The sequence below is a fragment of the Dromaius novaehollandiae genome, chromosome W (genome assembly GCF_036370855.1).
Source record: "Dromaius novaehollandiae isolate bDroNov1 chromosome W, bDroNov1.hap1, whole genome shotgun sequence".
Lineage (NCBI taxonomy): Eukaryota > Metazoa > Chordata > Aves > Casuariiformes > Dromaiidae > Dromaius > Dromaius novaehollandiae.
In genome coordinates this window covers 67,119,189-67,139,288 of record NC_088130.1, presented here as the reverse complement: position 1 = coordinate 67,139,288, position 20,100 = coordinate 67,119,189, and the positions used below count along the sequence as shown (strand labels likewise).

Genomic DNA, 20,100 nt, shown 5'->3' with positions numbered 1-20,100 from the left:
AACACTCACCATTGAATTTAGGCTTGTGAAATAGGCATTAATACTTTGGATTTTCCTTTGAGTGTCTAGAAGTTCCAACTCTACACTGAAATCACTGAGATTTTTTAGTCTTTAGAAGAAGTTTCATTAAGTTTTTCTTGTGCTCATAAGATCTGTGTCTTTGGAAACGCATGGCATTTACACAGTGAGAAGTTCATTCTGATTTGAAATTATATAAAGGTTCGCAGACATGGACAGTGCAAACCTAAAATTTTTGCTCATTGCATTTACATTATAGATTTTGATAAACCTGGTTCTAAAAAGTAGGTCCAGACTCTAAAGGATAGCATTTGTCATTTGGGGAATTCTTGTTTTCTCAAGATGGTAACAAAGTGAGTCATGTTGAAGACTGTTTCTGTGAAGTTCCAAATAAATGTTTGGTTCACAGGAGACAGAAGTATTTTAAACACAGATGATCACTATTTTATTTTAACTCCCGAAAATGAGTTATAGGGTAACTTGCATGAAGTAAACAAAGGAAAATAGGAAAAATAATTCTGGAAATCAATTCATGTGAGTAATTGCATCCAGATGATGTAAACCAAAATGGGATCTGTTAATGAATAACTGTTCTTTTGGCATGAAGAGCCGAAAGCTGGTGAGTGAATTAGAAGCAGTTAAAGGATTGATCCTGACAAACTTAGAGCTCGTATATTCAAGAGACTGAATGAGTATATCTACACTGATTAACTCAAATATACTGTTAAAAAGAAAGGTAGATAAGTCAGCACAGTCTCTAATCTACAGCCACTTAAACCAATAGCACCTTGATTACCAATTTAACTTGAATAGTTGGCTTACAGATTCAAATTAACAGTCTACACAGAAGGTAAAACTTAAAGATGCCTCTAAATGAGGTGTTTAGTTTGTGGCAATTGCATTCATTTACTTACTCATTAATTTATATCAGCCATCAATAAGTAAAATGAGCATCAGGCCTAATGAAATAGAGTTCATTGACTTAGTCTGACTCAGTGAAGTTTTGATAACTTAAGGGCCTGATTCAGCAATCTTGAGTCTGTAAATAATGCTAGTTCGTGCATGTAAGCCCATCCTTAACACTGGAAAAAGCAGCAGTATTTTTTTAGTTGTTCTTATTTTAAAGGTCAGTTTTGAGGTTGCTTAAGTATTCTTCCCTCAATGACAGAAAAATTTAGGAATATTTTTATCCATATTTGAAAATTATAAAATATATTTTTATAAATATTCTTTCCCAGTTGAATCCCACTACCTTCCTGTCACATTTCCTTGGAGCTAACTGGATATATGCTACTCACATATGTGCTTCACAGACTTTTGGGAGATGATGAATGAATAAGTCACAGCTTTTGGTTGGCTTTCTCTTACCTGATGGTAACCACAGCAGTCATGTCTGTATGTTGGTCTGTATGCTTCAGATCTACTGGGTGTTCATACAGGTATTAACCATACGTATGCGTGCATCTGCACATGTACCATAGATATTTATCTGGCCTTGATTCCCGTAGGGGTGGCTCACTCTTAACACATCTCCCTTTCTTCAGTGGAAGGAACTGCTTCTCCCAGTTCGCTCTTGGGTAAGAGACTAAGCTGTGGTTCTGAGGGGCCATCACTTAGATTACTCTGCAGGTTGCTGGTTTTAGCCCTTTTCCAGGAAAAAAAGACCTAAAATTGAGGTCTTTTGTGGGGTATTAACAGAAAGAAGGCACCATCGCTACCATTAGATCCTTGGTTAGGTTCATGCTGGCCTCTGAATACAACTGAGGGACCAGGCTCCTGAGCGGCTGGAGATAGGCCCAGATGCCTGGGTGCCAGGGAGCGGCTGGAATCCAAGTCATGCTTGGTAGTCCGTGCTGTCTGAATTGAATGTGGTGCAATGTCTTCAAACTGTATCTCTAAACACTTCTGTGGATTTGGTCTGAAGGTCTGAGTGCCCAAGGTCACTCAGAAAGCTTATATCAGAGCAGGAGTTTAAACTTGGATTTCCTGCTTCCCTGTGTGAACTTCTTAATAACCAAATTACTTCTCTTCTTTGCAGCTGTGGAGGGCAGGCAATGATGTGCGAGATTTAAAATGCCGGCAGATATTTGTAAATCTAATGTTATACTTCTAGCACAAGTATTCAAGCTTTCATTCTTTGGTAAATTAACTTGTACTAACTCCTTCATCTTGTGAAGAACTATCTTGCAGCATACTGATGATGTTGGTTTGATTGCGACAATAAATTTGGTTGGTTGGTTTGTTTTTAAAGAGAAATGCTGCCTTATCATTTTTTTTTTCTCCTTGCCAAAGGCCGACGAATTCTTCGTGGAAGCAGTGACGCTGAAGCAGGTGAGGAGGGTGAGGATAGGGCATGACGGCAAAGGAGGAAGCAGTGGCTGGTACCTTGACAAAGTGATAGTGAGGGAAGAAGGACAGCCAGAAAGTGAGGCTCTGGAATTCCCCTGCTACAGGTACTGGAAACAACGCTTGCAAATTATGCCTCCATCTAGTCATCTGTCAGACTTCGAAGATCCTAGCTGTTGTTCCAAGACTGTGATTTTCTGAGCACAGCTTAATCCTTTTTAGCTATTGATTCACTTATTTTTGCTAAGCCTGAAAGCAAAATGTGTGGATTGGGAGGTTTGAGATGCTGTTAACTCCCCTTACCAAACGAACAGCAGTCTGAATTGTGAACTTTGCAACAATTAGCTCAGTAATATATAGAATTTCCTGAATTTCCTGAAGATAAAACGCAACCTTCCAGTACCACATCCAGTGTTACTGCAATTGCCTGCTGCAGAAACACACTCTGCGATCTATAGCAATCTCCTGGTTTTATTGCATATGTGGGACAAGGTCCTGGTCCCTCACATGCACATCCCATCTTCCCAAGAGCAATGGGATGCTATTTTTGTGTTGGGAGAATGCAAGATTGTTATGCTGCCATCTCCTTGCATGCAGGGAAATGCATCTCATGCAGAGAGAGAGTTGCAGGGCACAGGGCTGTAACTCATCCTCATGGGCGAGTTACGAATGTATTCTTCTCTTTCCTAGACAACCAAGTGGCCAGAAGGAATGGGCTGTAGTGAGGCTACCCAAGGGGAAGCTGGAGGCACCATATGTCCCACCGCTAACCAGGGTCTGCCTCAACATCTTAGCACAAACCAGTGAGAACCGGGTGAAAACACAAGAGAGCAGCATCAATATAGTTCAGTGTCCTGTAGCATCCAGCTGCCCTTGCAGGATGTCCAGCCCTGTAGGATGGAAGCCCACTGAGCTTCTCTGAACAGCTTTGAGTTCCCGTTCTAAAAAGCCATCTCCTGGGAGACAAGCGGAATCGTAAAATGCAAACACAATTATTCTTAAATTGCCAACAAGGGTAAAACTGCTAAGTTGGTTACTTGTCGCTTGTCAGTATAAATCAGGAAGAATTCCACTATGATCAGGGGAGTCAGCCTAATAAAAACAGCGCAGAGCCAGACCCACACCCTCTGCATTGCGAAAGCACAGCAGAGAGCAGGCCAACTCGCTGGGGAGACAGCACTGAGCAGCAGATGCAATGCCATCTTGATTGTGAAAAGCAGGCAAGTCTCTCCCTTTTTTGAGAACAAACCACCACATTATGTCATTGCTGTCTTTTGATACATATTTAACAGCCATATGTTTTACTGAGTTAAGCGACCAAGCTAGACAGGTTTTTGCTTGGGCATGAAGTGTCCACGTGAAGAGCTGTTTTGCTGAGACTCTTCAGAGATATTTCCGTGTCTAACTGCACTGTGCAGCTGGTTCATGTTAAAGATTTTTCTGAATTGTCTCCTTACTTGGCCATTTAACTAGCTGCCTTCCCTCAGCTCCAAGGGATGAACCCGTTCCCCTAAGGGTGGCATATGTGGAAGTGTTCCCCTGAGTCCAGGGACTGAAAGGGAGGGAGAACCCCTCACCAAGACCTTAGCCACAAAGTATCTATGGGGTACATTCAAGTCACAAGTGATGGGATTTTACCCTTCCCACCTTTCTCAGGTGAGAACGGTGTTGTTTGTGTAGCTGCATTTGCTGTCCTTGTACCAGCATTATCCCTTCCTCTCAGATTGAGAAGGTAACATGACTGATCACCTCCACACAAGGGGAAAGCTGCTCCCCACCACCGTCTTTGGTGCCTGTGTCTCCTGGGAGACTGGGGCATCATCGTAGTCTACAGGTGTCGTCATGGAGTCTGGCGATATCTGAGGGCAAAGGTGCTCACCCACTGCATCCTCCATATACGTCTCCATGACCTGCAGCGTTTGGACGTTTCCCTCCAGTCCTGTGGGCCAAGGACAGCTTTTGTCCTTGCTGCTTTGGCAAGTGCTCAGAGGGGCTCGCTTCGCCTGCTTCTTCAGAATTGAGACGTTGATAAAGACTTGGCCAAGAAGAGCAGCCCTCTCTTAGCGAGCCAGTGCAAGCAAGGTTAGCTAGAGACTCCATCCTGGGGACACCGGGGAAGCTTCCATTTCTGCTTGGTCAGTCTGTGACCAGCCAGTGGATATGCTGGTGTTCTCGTTGCCTTCATCTCCAAGACCCGATCAGCTTCTACTCTTCTACGCAGCACAGTCACGTGGTCCGGAGAAAATAACTTCTGCTGTCATGTCCTTGCTGAAAGCTGCTTCATTGATTTGCTGTCACTTAGCCACTGCTGTGAATGAGCTGGAGGACAAAATGCCTTCCAACAGCAACACATCTAAACTGTGCAGAAACCTCCAGAGGATCCTTACCCCCGTAAGAGCTAGGCTGTACTGGGATGTGGAGAGCGGATACTACAGTGGAGAGCTGGCTAAATAGCTCCCATAGTATCTAATTTCTCAAGGATACCAGCATGAATCTCCACTGCATATAACTCATTGAAGTCCCTGTTGTTATTATTTACATATTCATGAACATGGCTATGGTTTTTCTTTTAATTTAAAGGCTTTTCTATGACTCTGTAAGGGCATCTTCTACCTAATAGTCACAATGGTGCTCCGAGACAAACTATCTTTGTTTTACAAGGGAGCCAGCAGAGATAAAGAGAAACTAAGTGGATTAATTGTGAACTGGTGTCAGATTCAGGAAGAGAAGCCAGGAGTAATGATTCCCAGGCCTGTGCTTGCAACTCCTAAAGTGGCTGGCTGTAAAGAGAATGGCTTGTAACTCTTCTTGGAGTAAGTGATTTTTAAAGTGGTCATCTGAACTGTGCTTCCAAAAGAAATGTAGGTAACTTCCCCAAGTGTTCTTGGCGGAATTAGGAGTTCATCACACGGGCACGTTGCAGTACTGTTCCTGCCTGATGACCACGTGACGTTGTTACAGTCGTGCTTTTTTCAGACTGAACACTGAATCACTCAGTGATACAGCCGAACCATTTATGCCTTATAATGCCTGATGTGGTTGAAGTACTGTATTTATGAACACCACTGGAAAGTTCAAAATGAGGAAGTTCACCTTTCACCCCAGAATTGGAGCCAAACCTTTTTGAAGCTTAGAACTGAGTTCTTCAGCTTTCATTTTCTCCTCAAGGCTCTGTGGAAGTCTGGGAATGGACGAGCTGACATTCTCTAAAATAGCCTATTTTTCATAACATTTATATCCCAGACAGAAACGAATTTTCAATCAGGCAAAGTCGTGAGTTCATGATAGGATAGAATTTTATGTGCTATAAATCATTACAGCTCCGCTGAAATCTTCAGTGATACTTTGTTACACATTTCTAAGCATATGGACTACAACATCCTAATTTTTCTCCAGCGCAAGCAAGCATACGGGAATGTCGTTAATTCTCTAAAGAACAACAGACACGCTGTGAATGGAAGGATGCACTACGAGTTCCTCAGGCCCCTGTGAAAGAACATTTATTTAGTCAAGTGCCAAAAGTGCTCCTCATACAAAGGATCCAGGGAAACCTTCTGTTTTATAGAATCCCCTCTAATGTCTAGACATTTTGTATATACTTATACATATGTTATGCATACAGATGCACATACACAAATCCAAATGGATATCTGAGTCTGTCTAGATGTGCTGTTCATTCTAGTTGTACACAGACTATCATCTACTAGATAAAAAACGTTATATGTGGTATCATACCAGATTTTTTTTCAGTGTTTCCCTGACTCTTTGAACCCCTGTTTAGACATTCTCTCTGAAGCAGCTTTCATGTCGTCATTGCATCAGCTGGGGGTTATCAGACGTGCAGCATCTTTTTAGAACCAAGTGGGTGATACAGGACACACGAACACCTTGTAAAAGGCATAGTGACATGTGTTACACGCATCAAAATTGTATGCAAGCTAATCAGAGATAACTAAGGATCTGGTAAAATAAAAGATTTCTACAGGTCTTTTGTACTAGGAATATGATGGCACTGTGCTGAAAAATCCTGTTTTCTTTCAAATGATGTGTTCACAATGTGTCAATCCGTTTGTGCTCAGCGTACGACTGGAACCCCCTGGCTGCAATGTGCTGCTCAATGATATGCTATTGGAATTACATTTGAGCAAAATTAGGATGTTGCAGCATATGTGCTGGAGAAAAGGAACACAATTGTATTGCTCATCCGAATGCTTCCTTTGTCACTGAAGCCACCTTCTTGGGAGAATAGTGCTCCTGCCACATCTGGCTATTCTTTTGGCCCAAATGAAGTAAGCAGCCTTTTCAAGAGCAGCAGCCTTAAGTCACTTCTGTTAATAATCCCCTATCTTCCTCTTCCAGTCCAAGAAAAACTCCTTCCCTTGCCATCAGCAGCTGCCAACACTGGTAGAGGGAGGCTATTTATCTAGGGATGCGATCTCCTTTTCGGATTCATTTTCCTTGTCCATCTTGTCCAGAGATGAAGCAGGTAGAAATTGCCCTCCTGCACACAGAGATCTGTTTCTCGTGGAACGTATTTTGATCCTGCTGCCTTCACCTGTGAATATCCCACATTTCCCTAAGGCATGAGCAATGGCGAAGGTGACAGAAACAACAACATGTGCACCGGGAGCAGAATCAGCAGCTTGCAGGACACAAAAACCAGCGGCAGGAGAGCAGAAGTAGCACCTTGTGGACTTCTGCCTTCCTGAATGTCAGGCTGAATTTGGGGTGTCCTGGGGTGATGGAGTTTAGCCTCTGATTTTGTGGGTCCTCCCAGTTAACCTCCATGTATGCAGAACCTTGACTTTTGTAATGACTTAACCCCTGGTCATCGGATACCTCTCCAAGGATGTGAACCCTGAGCCAGCATCAAGAACCACATGATACAAAGGTATTAAGGACCAGTTCTAACAGGTAAACACTCCCCTCCAACCCCAAAACATCAATTCTTATAAAGCCTTCCTTTCTTAAGGCGACACGACATCTTGGCATGCTCCTCTTCTGCCCTTACACTCCACCCTTGCTCAATTCCTGACATCAATTTCACAGGCTTCCCCACCGGTTTTACTGCTCCTCTGTCCCTGCTACATCCCTCAGCCTACACCGAGGCACAACATTGCACCTGATGACCTCACGTGGTGTTAAACCTCATGCTGATCCCCTTAGCTTTTAACCCTTTCCAAGCAGCCTGCTTTAGAGAGTGAAAGGGAAGAATACGGGGTAGGCTGCGTACCCGACAACCAGCGAAAGCCTATAAGGGAAATGGGAATGATGTGTGTGTGTGTGATGGGTGGTTTGTGCATCTCTCTTTTGCATGGTGACTTAGTTGCTGGAGTTTTGGGGACTGGCCTGCTCTAGCTCATGTTTGGCATCCTTTCCCAGTGCTATTTTTTTCTGCATGGTGTCTTCATGCATACTGTTTTCCTGTGAGTGGGAAGGAAGAGGAGGAATCTGAAAAGATGGCATTTCTTCAGATGAAGGAAACGGAGATACGTCATCCTCTGTCTTCCAGTGTATCGGGCTACCTCTTGGTCACCACTGCCAAGTCCAAGCGATCGTGACTATAAGCTGTGCTGGCTCATTGCCAGCGAGATACCGAAGAGGGGTTAGATCCGGCTGTCAGCAGGCATTTGTTTCCATCCCTGAAATGTTGTTATGAGGGTCATTCACCGGTTTCCTTGTGCAGTGGCTCATCAGCAAAATCCAAGCTGGAAACTTAACTGGGAATCCCCCCTTTTTTCGTGTGAGGGTCTATCAAGGAGAAAGCACGTGGCAAGGCAACATTGCAGGCAGCTGGCAGCGCGTGTGTTGCTTGTGTTTGTGCAGGAGCAGGTCTTCAGCCTGCTGTTGTTCACATAGCTGTGTGGCCTCATTTAAAAAGAAACAGCTTCTGGGGCTTTGTTTTTCCCTTTCTAGTTGAGGGAATTATTACAGCAATTTAAATACTCTGCAGGACCTGCCAGAGCCTGCTTGCTTGTCCTTTTTTCACCCTGCATTGATGCTAAGCAGTATTTTTAATGGCAAAAGACAGTGCTGCAGATAGCTGTGTACCGGAGAACAACAGGCTTTCTGTGAACCGCTTCTTGCCCTCATGATGTGCTGGTCAAACACTGAAATAGCCCCCCTGCACCGGTGTGGGAAGCCTGACCCAAAATGCGTGCTTGCAGGAATATCTTGTGTGCTGCTGCAGTAAGTGGAGAAAAAGGGTTGGAAGTAAAAAGTGAAAAACTTGTACCAGGGCCTTTGCTGTATGTCGTACACCGCTTGCTGCATGCCATACGATGCATTTTGGGCTGTCACTCCTCCCTCCCCAAGGCTCAAGGAGTAGCTCTGATGGTTACCGGAGCAGCAATTGGTTCCTCTCCATTTTCCTTTCAAATTCCTTCGCTTGACATTATGGCCACACTTAGCTTTGTGCCAGAGCTCTTCTTGATAATTAGTCTAGTTGGATCATTACATTAAAGCTGAGAAACAAAGGAAATTCTTCCTTCTACTGGTGTCAGCTATCTCCACGTGTCCAGCCCTGCAACCAGGGACAGTATCATTCGGTTCCTCCCTGGTGGAGCAGAAAGGGTTATCTGGTTATCCACAGGGAAGAGAAGAGAGATGAGAAGCCAGAGAAAACAAATATTAAATAAAAAAGAGAGATTTTAGTAACTTTGCTGTCATAAAGATTGTAATCAAGGCAGTAAGTAATAAAGTCAGTAATTATAAAAGCAGTAAGTATTTGGGTCAAGAAAGGTCAGTAGTTTCAAGAAACTCAGAATTTACAGGAGTAATTCACTCCTATTGAGATTGCATTTGCAGTTTCCAGACAGATGGAAATCACCAGAGACGCTTATCTACTGCGCTGCAAGCAGGGCTTTGGTAATCTTTATTCTGGGAAAACTTCAGGTTTAAAGTGTGCCTGCTGTAGGGTCAGGTCACATTCCTGCAATCTTAATAGAGATAGAGCCACCTAAAAATATCATTCTGACTATGGTGTGGATTTTTATTAGGTAGAGACCAGCCTGGACTTTAAGAGGCCTAACAGGTCCTAATTATTCAAAGATAACTTGCTTCTGTTTGTAAACCAGATGGCTTGACAAAAATGAGGATGATGGTCAGATTGTCCGAGAACTGGTGCCTACTGGGGAGTCACCGATGCTAAAAAGTGAGTTTAGGTTGGGAAGAAGAAGATCTGGGTTTGAACTTCATATGCATGTATTTACTTGTTTTGTTCTACTTATTAATTCATGTCAATTCACAGCAAATCTACGTTTCTTTTTTTTTTTTACATACTTATCTAAGAAACCACAGTAGGTCATTTGGGGGGAAATGCCTCTGACTCTTAAATCCTAGTTTATGAGCAGGATTAATTTGCATAGAAGAGAATAATTGCAAAATTGTATATGTAGAAAGAAACTTTGCTTTATAACGCTGTGATTTGTTTAAAAATCACCTTTTTTATAGCCGTCTCTGAAGGATCTTGAATTGCCACTGCCTCGATAGAGTAAATTCTATTGAATAATATTGCTTTCCTGGAAAAGAATTGCTAAAAGGATTAGACCCTCCTTTTCTGGAGGACTAGGTCTCCGATACTACAATTTTCCTTAGAAAATGGTGCTTATTGAACTCAGGTTGAGATAATTTTTTGTTGATTTTCTTGTGACAGATAAAAAGGTCAAATTATTTAGTTAAATTGCAAGTAAAAAAAAGTTGCCTCAGTTGCCTAAGCTCATTTGTATGGCCTGGTACTCATCTAATGGTGAGGGGGAAGAACATAAGATATCTTCTGTTAAATTAGTGCATCTGTTGCATCTCTCATATTTTGGTGAATAACTCCAAGGAACGGGAGCTTCTTCAGCATGGCACAGAGATGCTGAATGCATGAACGGAGGAGCAAAGCCATAGCTGTGTCTATAGCTACTGTCCCCCTCACCTATGTATATATGTGTGTGTATATATGTGTGTGTGTATATATATATATGTAAATTTGAAGCTGGTTGCCTCGCTGAGTATTGGAAATACCAGTCACGTGTCTGAATTGTGTACATTGATCTCACTTCAGATGTCAGTTATCACATCAGCGTGAAGACAGGAGATATTCCAGGTGCCAGCTCAGACTCCAAAGTTTTCATCAAACTCTATGGGGAAAAAGCAGACACCAGCAAACAGCCTCTGTTAGTCTCTGATAATGATCTAGGCAACTATTTTGAACGTGGACGAGTGGATGAATTTACTCTAGATATGATGGATATTGGAAAGGTAAGAATTATTTGCAGGTGGCTCTGTGCTTCCTGCCAGTCATTGCATCAGAATCAATGTATTGCTAAGGAACGTATGTGATGTATGAGAGTCTGACCTTTGCGTAGGAGATTAAGAAACACATTTTGTACGGGCTATTACAATTGCAATCTATAATATCTGCTGTCATGTGAAGTGCCTGCTTTAAGTTTATTGTTAGATTTATAGAAATCACTTACATGTACACAGTGGAAGAACAGACTGCCCCGGGAAGTAGATTTTAATGTATTAAGTAAATGTCTTTGTTTCGTTTTCTTGTGTCCTCCTGGTTTTGTTTTTTGTTTTTTTTAAAGATCAACCGAATACTGATTGGGCATGATAACGTGGGTCTCCGATCGGGTTGGTTCCTGGCCAGCGTCCAGATCACGGTTCCAGTCCAGGGAAAGCAGTACATGTTCCCCTGCAACCGGTGGCTGGACAAAGATGAGGCTGACGGCAGGGTAGAGGTGGAGGTCTACCCAAGTGAGATTGTTCCCATTGAGAAATGTGAGGAAAGACTGAGAAACGTATGGTTTTTTAATATACGACTATATTTGTACTATTGGCTCTCTTAAAGGCGAGCCCACCACAGTAAACAAAAAGTGCCAGTCCCAACCAGCTTACACTGGTGAAGAAAGGAAATTATTTTGCTGTTTTGGCTTAAAAGAAACAGCGCTTGGAGAAACATTACTGGGTTCTCCATCTCCAGTTCCTGTGCCTGGAGGAGGGGTTGCATTCTGGGCAGTCTAACCCAGTGCAAGGCACTGCACTTCTCCGTTACTGTATCAGTGGGTTTGGCCTTGTTCACCTTTCTGTGCCTTGCTCATGTCCATTTGACTTACGTCAGTCTTTATCATTCTTTAAGATTATGGTTAAAACTTGCCTTGGGATCCTGAGGAAGAAAGATGTTTTTTTTTTTTCCTCTGCTCTGTGTAACTCCCTCCCTAGGTCATCCCTAAATGATCTCCAGTATTACGGAGATCTTTTAACCACTCTATAGCTAATAGTGACCTGAAAGTCCCTTTTAAGGCTCTATTTTCCACCTCTCTGATACTGCTTTAAATGTTGTGGAAGGGAAAACTATTAGGTTAGTCCTCAGTAAATAGTCATGTTATCTCACATACTATTTGGATAAGAGCAAACACACAGTTGCCTCAGCTACACAGTCATTTGTTAAGACAGGGTAATTTCGTTTTGAGTCTCAGCCCTCGGGAATGTTGTATCTGAACTTCTCTGCTGATTAAATTGATTTATTTTTGGAATAGTGATAAACTACGAGGTGTCTGTAGTTACTGGAGACGTGCGGGCCGCAGGCACCAATGCCAAAGTCTTCATGCAGATTTATGGGGAGACTGGCAAAACTGAATTGCTCACGTTGGAGAACAGATCAAACAACTTCGAACGGGGAGCGACGGATACCTTCAAGGTATGACGAAGGCAGCCTTTGATTCTTCTATGAGGGGGAAAAAAATGACCAGCCAAAATTTAGGTATCAACAAAATAGCTGGGCCAGTTATCAAAATAATTGACTTCAACAAAATTGCCAAGTCTATTCTGTATCCTCTGTCCTTTATCCGTCTTTTTTTTGCTTTTTGCTCCTCATGGAGTGATTTTCATAATCACAGCAACTCATAGCAAAGGTGTCCTACTAGAGGATAGTCCAGCAACTGTTTTCATTTGCCTTTCCTTTCAAAAGGTGATACCCATTTGAGGTTTCGAAAGACTTTAAGCTTATATTTTGCACCTCACTTTTTCTTAATCTAGTTGGGCAAAAAGGAACCCCATACAGAATATAAGGAATTGCTCACTTCCGACTTTGCCTCTAGTCACACATGTCATTGCCATAGGTACTTACCACCAGCCCAACCCTGCAAACATTTGCTGTTTTAATTTCTGTGAAGGTGTGACTGCCCCATGGATGGTACTACTTGTGCCCCTAGGCTGATGTGCACTGCACGGCCATGGCACTTGACACGTGCAGCCCACTCCTCCGACTGTTGGTCTGGCCAGCGATTAGGTAACGGAGGTGCTCTGGCAGACTCATTGACGTAGGAGCTGAGCAATTCACAGCTGTGTCTGTGTTCAAATGCCTGTATGTATGGCAGTATCGTTACTTCTATTCTGCCAGCTGGGAGTGGGATTTAGTCACCGCCCTCCACAGCTGTGCTCCAGAAGGTCTCTGCTAAGCTGCCACGAAGCTCTGGAGGGGCTCACAGTGTGCAGCTTTATACCGTGGAGGTCACACTTCTTTCTGAGCAACCCCACAATGAGCAGGGTGGAAAAGCTTTGAATTTAACATGAGCATGTGAGCCTGGACCTGGTTTATCCAGGAAAAGCTCCTGGGCTCCTGAGTGTGCTGTGGTCCACTTCTGCCCTGCTTGCTCGGAGTTTCTGTCCAGAGAAACCAATATTTGGAAGGCAGGAGTGGTTTTGGTTATTGCTGTGATGTGGGGTCAGAACAGGGAGAGGACATGCTGTCAGGACATGTCACAGCCACATCCTTCGGTATGGAAGAAAACTCAGCAGATGCCAACATCTGGACAGCACAATGCAGAATCCAGATGGAAGCAGGATTTAAAAACACATCTGTCGTAAGTGCTAACAGCACAAGGCTCAGCACTGCAGTGCCTTGAGCTCTCTTTGTGGATTTGTAGTCCCATTGCAGTGAGAGCCGCCTCATCTCACAGTCAAGCATCTACTTGGAGCTAGTATCATACGCTTCCCCCCCCATCAAGACTGGGAGACCTTTTCCATTGCCACTGGTCAAATGGAGGTGTCTTCTAGCACAGCTTTGCCACAGTTTTGAACTGTATATTTTTGAGATCAATTCATCGCCTCCTGCCTTAGTTTCTTGCTTTATAAAGTGGAGTCAGTGATGTTTATCCATTTTTATTGAGTTCTTTGTGATTTAAGATTGCTAGCACTTTATAAATGCTTGCTTTTTAAAGACTATTTATAATTTTAAGATTAGGCTTCTCTCATTTTAAAGGAAATAAGCTTTCCAAAATTTATAAGCAAAAGCTATTAGCCAATATCAGATTTATAATGAAGCCATATGTACAATGTTCTGTTTACATGGCCATGTTTATACCATCTCTTGGATGTTGATTGCTGGGCTTTAAAGTTCTGCCCATTTTCTGTGATTTTTTTCTGAGTGTAAAAGGTAGAAGCTATAAAGCATTAATAGACAGATCCTTTATCTCTCTTATGATATGAATATTTACAGAAAGATATGGGCAGGAATAAGATTGTGAGCTACATGTTAATAGGAAATACCATCAGTTATAGACAGAGCATGCTGAGTGATCACAGAAAATTTAAGGGTGAAGCAGTATAAAGACACATTCTTTATGCCTGGACAGCTGGATCAATTTTAGTTTTCTGATAAGCATCCTGTGTGCAATTGATTTTGTTTTAATCTAACCAGAAAAAAAAAATGCTTCTCGACTGAAGCCTTCTATGTCAAGTTGCCAAATTTCAGCCTGAAGCGAATGTTTCCTAGTTTTATAACATAAACTCTGCCTATCGGCATAGGCAATCATCAGAGACAAGTCTTTGGTTGTTGGGGGGCTGTATGCAGTAAAACCTTCTATTCAACCTCATTAGTAGCAATCTGGACAAATAATCTAAAACAATCAATCTGCTGTATTTACTAGAGAGATGGAAATCTTCCTACTTATATAGCCTTCTGCCACTGATGCATCATTGTGACTAATGGATTTTATACTCTCTACACCCTAGTGAAGTGAGAAGATACTCTTCTCATTTTCTATATGACAAGTAAGGAGAAGGGCAGACCAAGCCCAAGGTCACACAGGAAATCTGTGTCAGAGATTAGGTTTTCTGAGTCCAAGTCTAGTGCCTTATCCCTATCCTGTTATTGCTTCTTGCCTGGTTCATGTCTCATACTATATATTGAACATATCTTATTATTCATTCAAAAAATAATTCATGCACTGAAAAACTCATAAGCTAGTTCAATATTTTGTGTCTTCACTCTTAATGCCAACATGGAGACAATACTGGTGAGGAGAACAACAGAGAAGTGGGGAGCCCAGTAAATATGAATTCAACTCCTTTCTCTGCCACAGTTGTTCTGTATGTCTGTTCAGATGAGATTTGGTGATGGGAAGTACGAAAGAATAAAATAGGAAGGAAAAAGTAAAGGTAAACTTGTTTAAAAAATGACCTTATCCCTGCTTCTCCAGTCAGATGTTCTGGGTGATAGAGGCGATGCTCCTCATTTTTAGGACAGCACTGGTGACAGTTCTTTCTGAAATGAAGATGTCTTATATTCTGTTGGGTGTTGACTTTCTCTTGGTGGCAGATAGAGGCTGCAGATGTTGGCAAGATCTATAAGATTCGGATAGGCCATGATGGGAAAGGCATTGGGGATGGCTGGTTTCTGGAGAGTGTCACACTGAAGCGGCTTGCCATGAAGGTGAAGGAGCCTGAGAAGAAGAAGAAGAAAAAGAAAAAGTCTGATGAGGAGGAAGAGGAGGAGGCCAAGGCGGAAGAAGTAACGGATGTCTATACATTTGTGGCACATCGCTGGTTGGCTAGAGATGAAGTGGACAAGGAGCTTGTGGTGGAGCTGGTACCTGATGGAGAATCTGCCCTAGAGGGTAAATATCAGAGTGAATGTGCATGTGTGCGTAGATGTAATGATCGTGTGAAGGATGATAAACACTTTGTGTGCTTCGTGTGAGTGTGCGTGGTCCCTGAGCCATCCCACTGCCCCAGGCCTGCAGTGTAGCTTAGACTATGGATTGGTCTGTCAGCTCTGCTGAGGAAGAGGATGGTGGTTAACCTCAGGCAGAGGATGGAAGAAACGGCCCGAAATGGGAATATCCTAGAGCACTGCTGTAGGTTTCGCCAGCACTGATCTGGGGAAGATCAGAAAGTACCTAGTAAGCTCTCAGAAGCCGAAACATTCACAATTTACCTCTGCTGTTTTTCTGCACTTGTGATGTTAAAGGCTTTAGCTGTGACTGCCTGCTGCACCATTTCCCTGTCTCCTGCCTGCAGGACCCTCTGCCCACAACACCCTCCTCTGCAAAACAAGAGGGATGGATGTTTCAGAAAAGATCTTGTGCCATGTGTAATAAACTTGGGTAGTGAGTTCCCCAAGTTACCACTGTAGCTGAGTTTAGCTTTAGCTATTTATATGGCTAATGAGAAGGATGAAAGAAGAAAGATACAGATTTTTTTTTAACAAACTCCGAACAAAACCTTGGAGAACCATGGATCTAGTGCAGTGTGGCTATTTCTTATTATCTCCATATTCCTCCATGTACATCTTCACATTTCTCATTATCTTATCGTTGCACTTTCACTTGCAGAGAACACATATGAAGTCCATGTTCTTACTGGGAATGTTTGGGGGGCTGGGACTGACGCTAATGTCTTCTTGAACATCTATGGTGTAGGAAGAGGAGACACGGGTGAACGCCAGCTAAAAAGGTCCAGTTGCCTCGACAAGTTTGAAAAAGGCCAGGTAATGCATGAGCTCACCTCACTCAAGCAAAGAGAAAGCTGGCAGAGCTCTCTCTGAGTTATCAAGCTGGTCATTCATTACTGTCTCTTCTCAGTAAGGCTTGGCTTCCTCTTCTGAGTTTGAAGCTCAGATGTGTTTTATTTCTTAAATATATTATCTGAAGCAAAATGCCTCAAAACATTTTCCAGAGGAAATTCATTTGAATAATAAGCTCAACACTCTTCTGCACTGGAGCCACCTTTTGTGCCTGCTTCCTGCAAGCGTTCTGGTAATAACAGTTCCTGCAGGAATACTTGAAAACCACAGACTTTATATTAATATTGGAGAGCATTTGTTAGGCAGTTCAAGTATGCCAGTGTTCAGATTGCAAATACGATTCTAAATGTTCTACTCAACCAGTCAGGGAAAAAAAGCAATATCACATGGTGTGCTATAATTACATTATAATCCAGTCCAATTAAACAACATCTCTTGTAGATTTAATATTTGCCATAAAAATGCTTATGAACAATTAAGCAACTATTACTGGCAGAAATTATTCAAGGAATAATTTTGAATAACGAAAAGTTATGGAAACAATAAGCAGATGTGGAAAACTTGCAATCAGTAGAAAGAACCTAAGGCTGTTAAATAAGCTATTAGCTGTGATTTATGAGTTTGGCACTGAAAAAACTGCAACCTGCACATGGTTCTTCATTCAGTGGGAAGAACTCCAAGCTGCAAACGTGACGCCCTCTGCTCTTGGGAGTAGAAACGCAAAGTCTACCAACAAGTTAATCACATTAAGGTGTTTAGAGTATTATGATAACAAGGCCCATCCTGTCACATTAATACTGCTAATGAATGAACCTCATGGTTGTGGTAAATGACAAAAGGAAAAAATTCTGTGGTTTGAAATAAAGCACATGGAGGCACACAGGAGAGTTTCTGTAGAGTTAGTACATTTGTAGTCAGTCCCAGATTCAAACTGGGAGGGAGAATGCTAACCCTGGAAGGACTGAGATTTAGGAGAGGGGAGTTAAACTTAGAGGAAGCTGATGTGTGGATGAGGTAAAGAAAGAAGAGAAGGGCTCTGTGGCTGGTACCGCCTTGCAGGAGCAAAGCGCAAGTGCTAATGGGAGAGCTCACAGCTTGTAACTATATTAGTACCTCCAGCCCTAAGAAAACAAAGGACACTTACAGATACCCTTTGTTTTAATGGAAATAAATTATCCTGGCCCAGCTACTGCCTTTTTTCTCCCTTTCTGGGAAACGCACTCATTTGCCTCTTGTCTCCTGTGCAGGAAGATGTGTTCACCATCAAGGCCATTGACCTGGGTGAGCTGAAGAAGCTGCGGATCCGCCACGATAACTCTGGTGGTAGCTCAAGCTGGTTCCTGGAGAGAGTAGAGATCGTTGATCTCAAGGAGAGCACCACGTGAGCAGCCTGTCGCACCCCTTTCATGTGGTCAGAAATGGGGGCTCGTTCTCCTAAGGAGCCTGCAAAACTGCAGGAAGGCAGAGGAGATGCAGAGGGGCATGGTTTTACCTCCTCACTACCTCAAAGGGAGTGTGCATCCTTTGGGAGTCTTGTGACAGTTGTGCTGTTAGATTGAGTGTAAGATCGCTCTCAGCACCTCTGTGTGGGGTTTTGCTGTCCCAGCATCCCTGAAGTTTAGGAACCAGCAGTGTTTGGAAGGAAAATTCAGCTTTTCCTCTGTTTTTCCTGGGAGGGACTCTCCATCCTGAAGAGGTCCCCTTGCAGAATCTGCACCCACGAGCCTCCTTCCGAGGCTCCCCTCTGGAGGCACCCGACCTCCCACCTTGTGTTTTGTCCCTACACAAAGAGCTACACCAAGGCCAAGTCCTGATCCAGGCAAACTCCCACGAATTTCACAGGCAGCTGGGGGAGCAAGCCTAGGCTGTTGCAAACCTTAAGTACAGGCTTGCCTTTGGGCTGTAACATGCTTGAAGTCACATGCTTCAAGCTGCACAATGCTTTGGTGGGTGGGATTGTTGGTAAGGACCTCAAGATGGTTCTGCTGTTTGTAAACATACAGTGCCTGGGAGACTGGAGTTTCCCTTGAGCTATTTAACTTCTCCTGGGAGGGTAGCAGTCGGGTATATGGGGCTCACAGCTCACTAGGAGCACTTGTCAGTAAGAACTCCCTGACCTATTTCTGGGTAAAGTTCACACAAACAATACCAGAACCCAAGGATGAAAGCAAATGTATTGTTCAGCTTTGAGTAATCTTGTTTTGTTTCAAGTATCCTCTGATTTGTGCTTATTTAGGTCATTAAAGCCGTGAAGTCCTGTGTAAGTGCTGGGTGCTGCTGTCCTTCTTGTAGGTATTATTTCCCATGCCAACGGTGGTTAGCAGTTGAGGAAGATGACGGTCAGATTGTCAGGGAGCTGGTCCCAGTGGATGAAGCATTTGTAAAGAAAGATTCGGAAAATGATGGCCAGTCGCTTGCAACGCTGGGCCTGGAACAGAAAGGTTTATGTTAGCCTTGTATTTCTTCCAGTATGGGGTTGAAGAGAAACCAAGTTATTAGTAGTGCTAAGGGCGTTAGCCGTTAGTGTACACTGGGCTATAATTCTGCCTCAGATCATGAAGATCTCAGGTGCAAATGAAGTGTGAAGTGCAATGTCAGCCAGTGAGGAGTGGACACTCCTCATTTTTAGGTGATTTAATCATCTTGCAAGATTGGACCCAAAGTGCAAAAGCTAGGAAGATGGCTTACACATTTGGTCATCATCTTTTGCAAAGCAGTTCATGGAATAAACCTCAAATGAAATGCGTATTAGTCATTAAAATCCAAGCCATAAATCCCAGCCATTTCATGTCGTTAAACATTTGGACATGAAACTGAGCAGAGAGCAAACATTATCAGAGAAAGGGAAGGGACCTAAATCTGTCTTCCTTTCCATTTTGCTGCTTATGTCTGTCATCCTCTTAAACAACTTTGTGCCTCTTGCTCCTGGGTCTGATGCTGCAAGGTGCTGCGTGCCCAGCACTTCCACTGGCTTCAGTGGCAGTGAAAGGTCTTAAAACTCTCCTTTAACAACCCCCCACCATAGGCTCTTGAATATATGAATGACTTCCAGAAATGATGGATAGTCAACAGTTTACTTCAGGAGGACCTGTTGCATGAACAGTGACTTGGAAAGCCATGCATGTGCCTAAATACTATTTTGGAAATCTTGAGCAGGCTTTTGTTGTGCAGTGAAGACTATACTGGAATTTTCCGTAATTTTTGTGTGCTGCACTTTCTAGATGATGGTGTGACAGGAACCTCCCTAATGATGCTATCGTGAAGGGTGTGCCTGTGAACATGAACTATATATGTCAAAGTGCACATACTTTCTGATACGTGGTATAGGCACCTATATTATTTGGCGCTACTAGAATAAAGAGTTTTATTTTTTAAATTAAATAGTATTGAAGGCATAGGCAGCTTGGAGGAGCCTTCCAGATTCCCCAGAAGCGAATGGGAAGTCTGAGCACATCTCTTGCCTGTCGAGATGCAGACTATGTACTGCGTGACCGGAGCGGGAGAGGACTGTGCAGCCAGATAGCCCAGCTCATCCTAGTAACCATCACAGCATGTGACAAGAATCAGAGATTACAATATGGCTGTTATCTGTCAAAATAAAACCCGAACCAAACACACATATGCAAAGAAAAGCAGAATTAATTCCTGCTCAGACTTCACACTTTTAAATCGATATTTTATTTGACAGCTAAATCAACGACGTACACTGTGAAAGTGAAAACTGGGGACAAGAAGAACGCTGGGACAGATGCCAATGTCTTCATCATTCTCTATGGAAGTAAAGATGATACAGGTATGACTACTATGTGATGGAAAGGGATGAGGCCTCACTGCCAGACGTAACTCCCTGAAAAGGCTGGGCAGTTTCTTCTTGTTCCCTCAGTACCTGCTCCTCCTCCCTTCTTAGGATGACCACATGTTCTTGCTGTCTCCACATA

General features: G+C 43.0%; 1 protein-coding gene across 1 annotated transcript in view; it reads left to right on the top strand.

Moving 5' to 3' along the window:
* The window catches only part of LOC112994502 (lipoxygenase homology PLAT domains 1), a 117,817-nt gene that overhangs the window by 31,998 nt on the left and 65,719 nt on the right, over nt 1-20,100 (top strand). The window contains exons 12-21 of the mRNA XM_026118912.2: nt 2,311-2,471; nt 9,441-9,517; nt 10,415-10,611; nt 10,944-11,136; nt 11,895-12,055; nt 14,957-15,254; nt 15,972-16,126; nt 17,410-17,543; nt 18,455-18,603; nt 19,851-19,955. Of these exons, the coding sequence (XP_025974697.2) occupies nt 2,311-2,471; nt 9,441-9,517; nt 10,415-10,611; nt 10,944-11,136; nt 11,895-12,055; nt 14,957-15,254; nt 15,972-16,126; nt 17,410-17,543; nt 18,455-18,603; nt 19,851-19,955 (1,630 nt within the window). The remainder of the gene's footprint in view (nt 1-2,310; nt 2,472-9,440; nt 9,518-10,414; nt 10,612-10,943; nt 11,137-11,894; nt 12,056-14,956; nt 15,255-15,971; nt 16,127-17,409; nt 17,544-18,454; nt 18,604-19,850; nt 19,956-20,100) is intronic.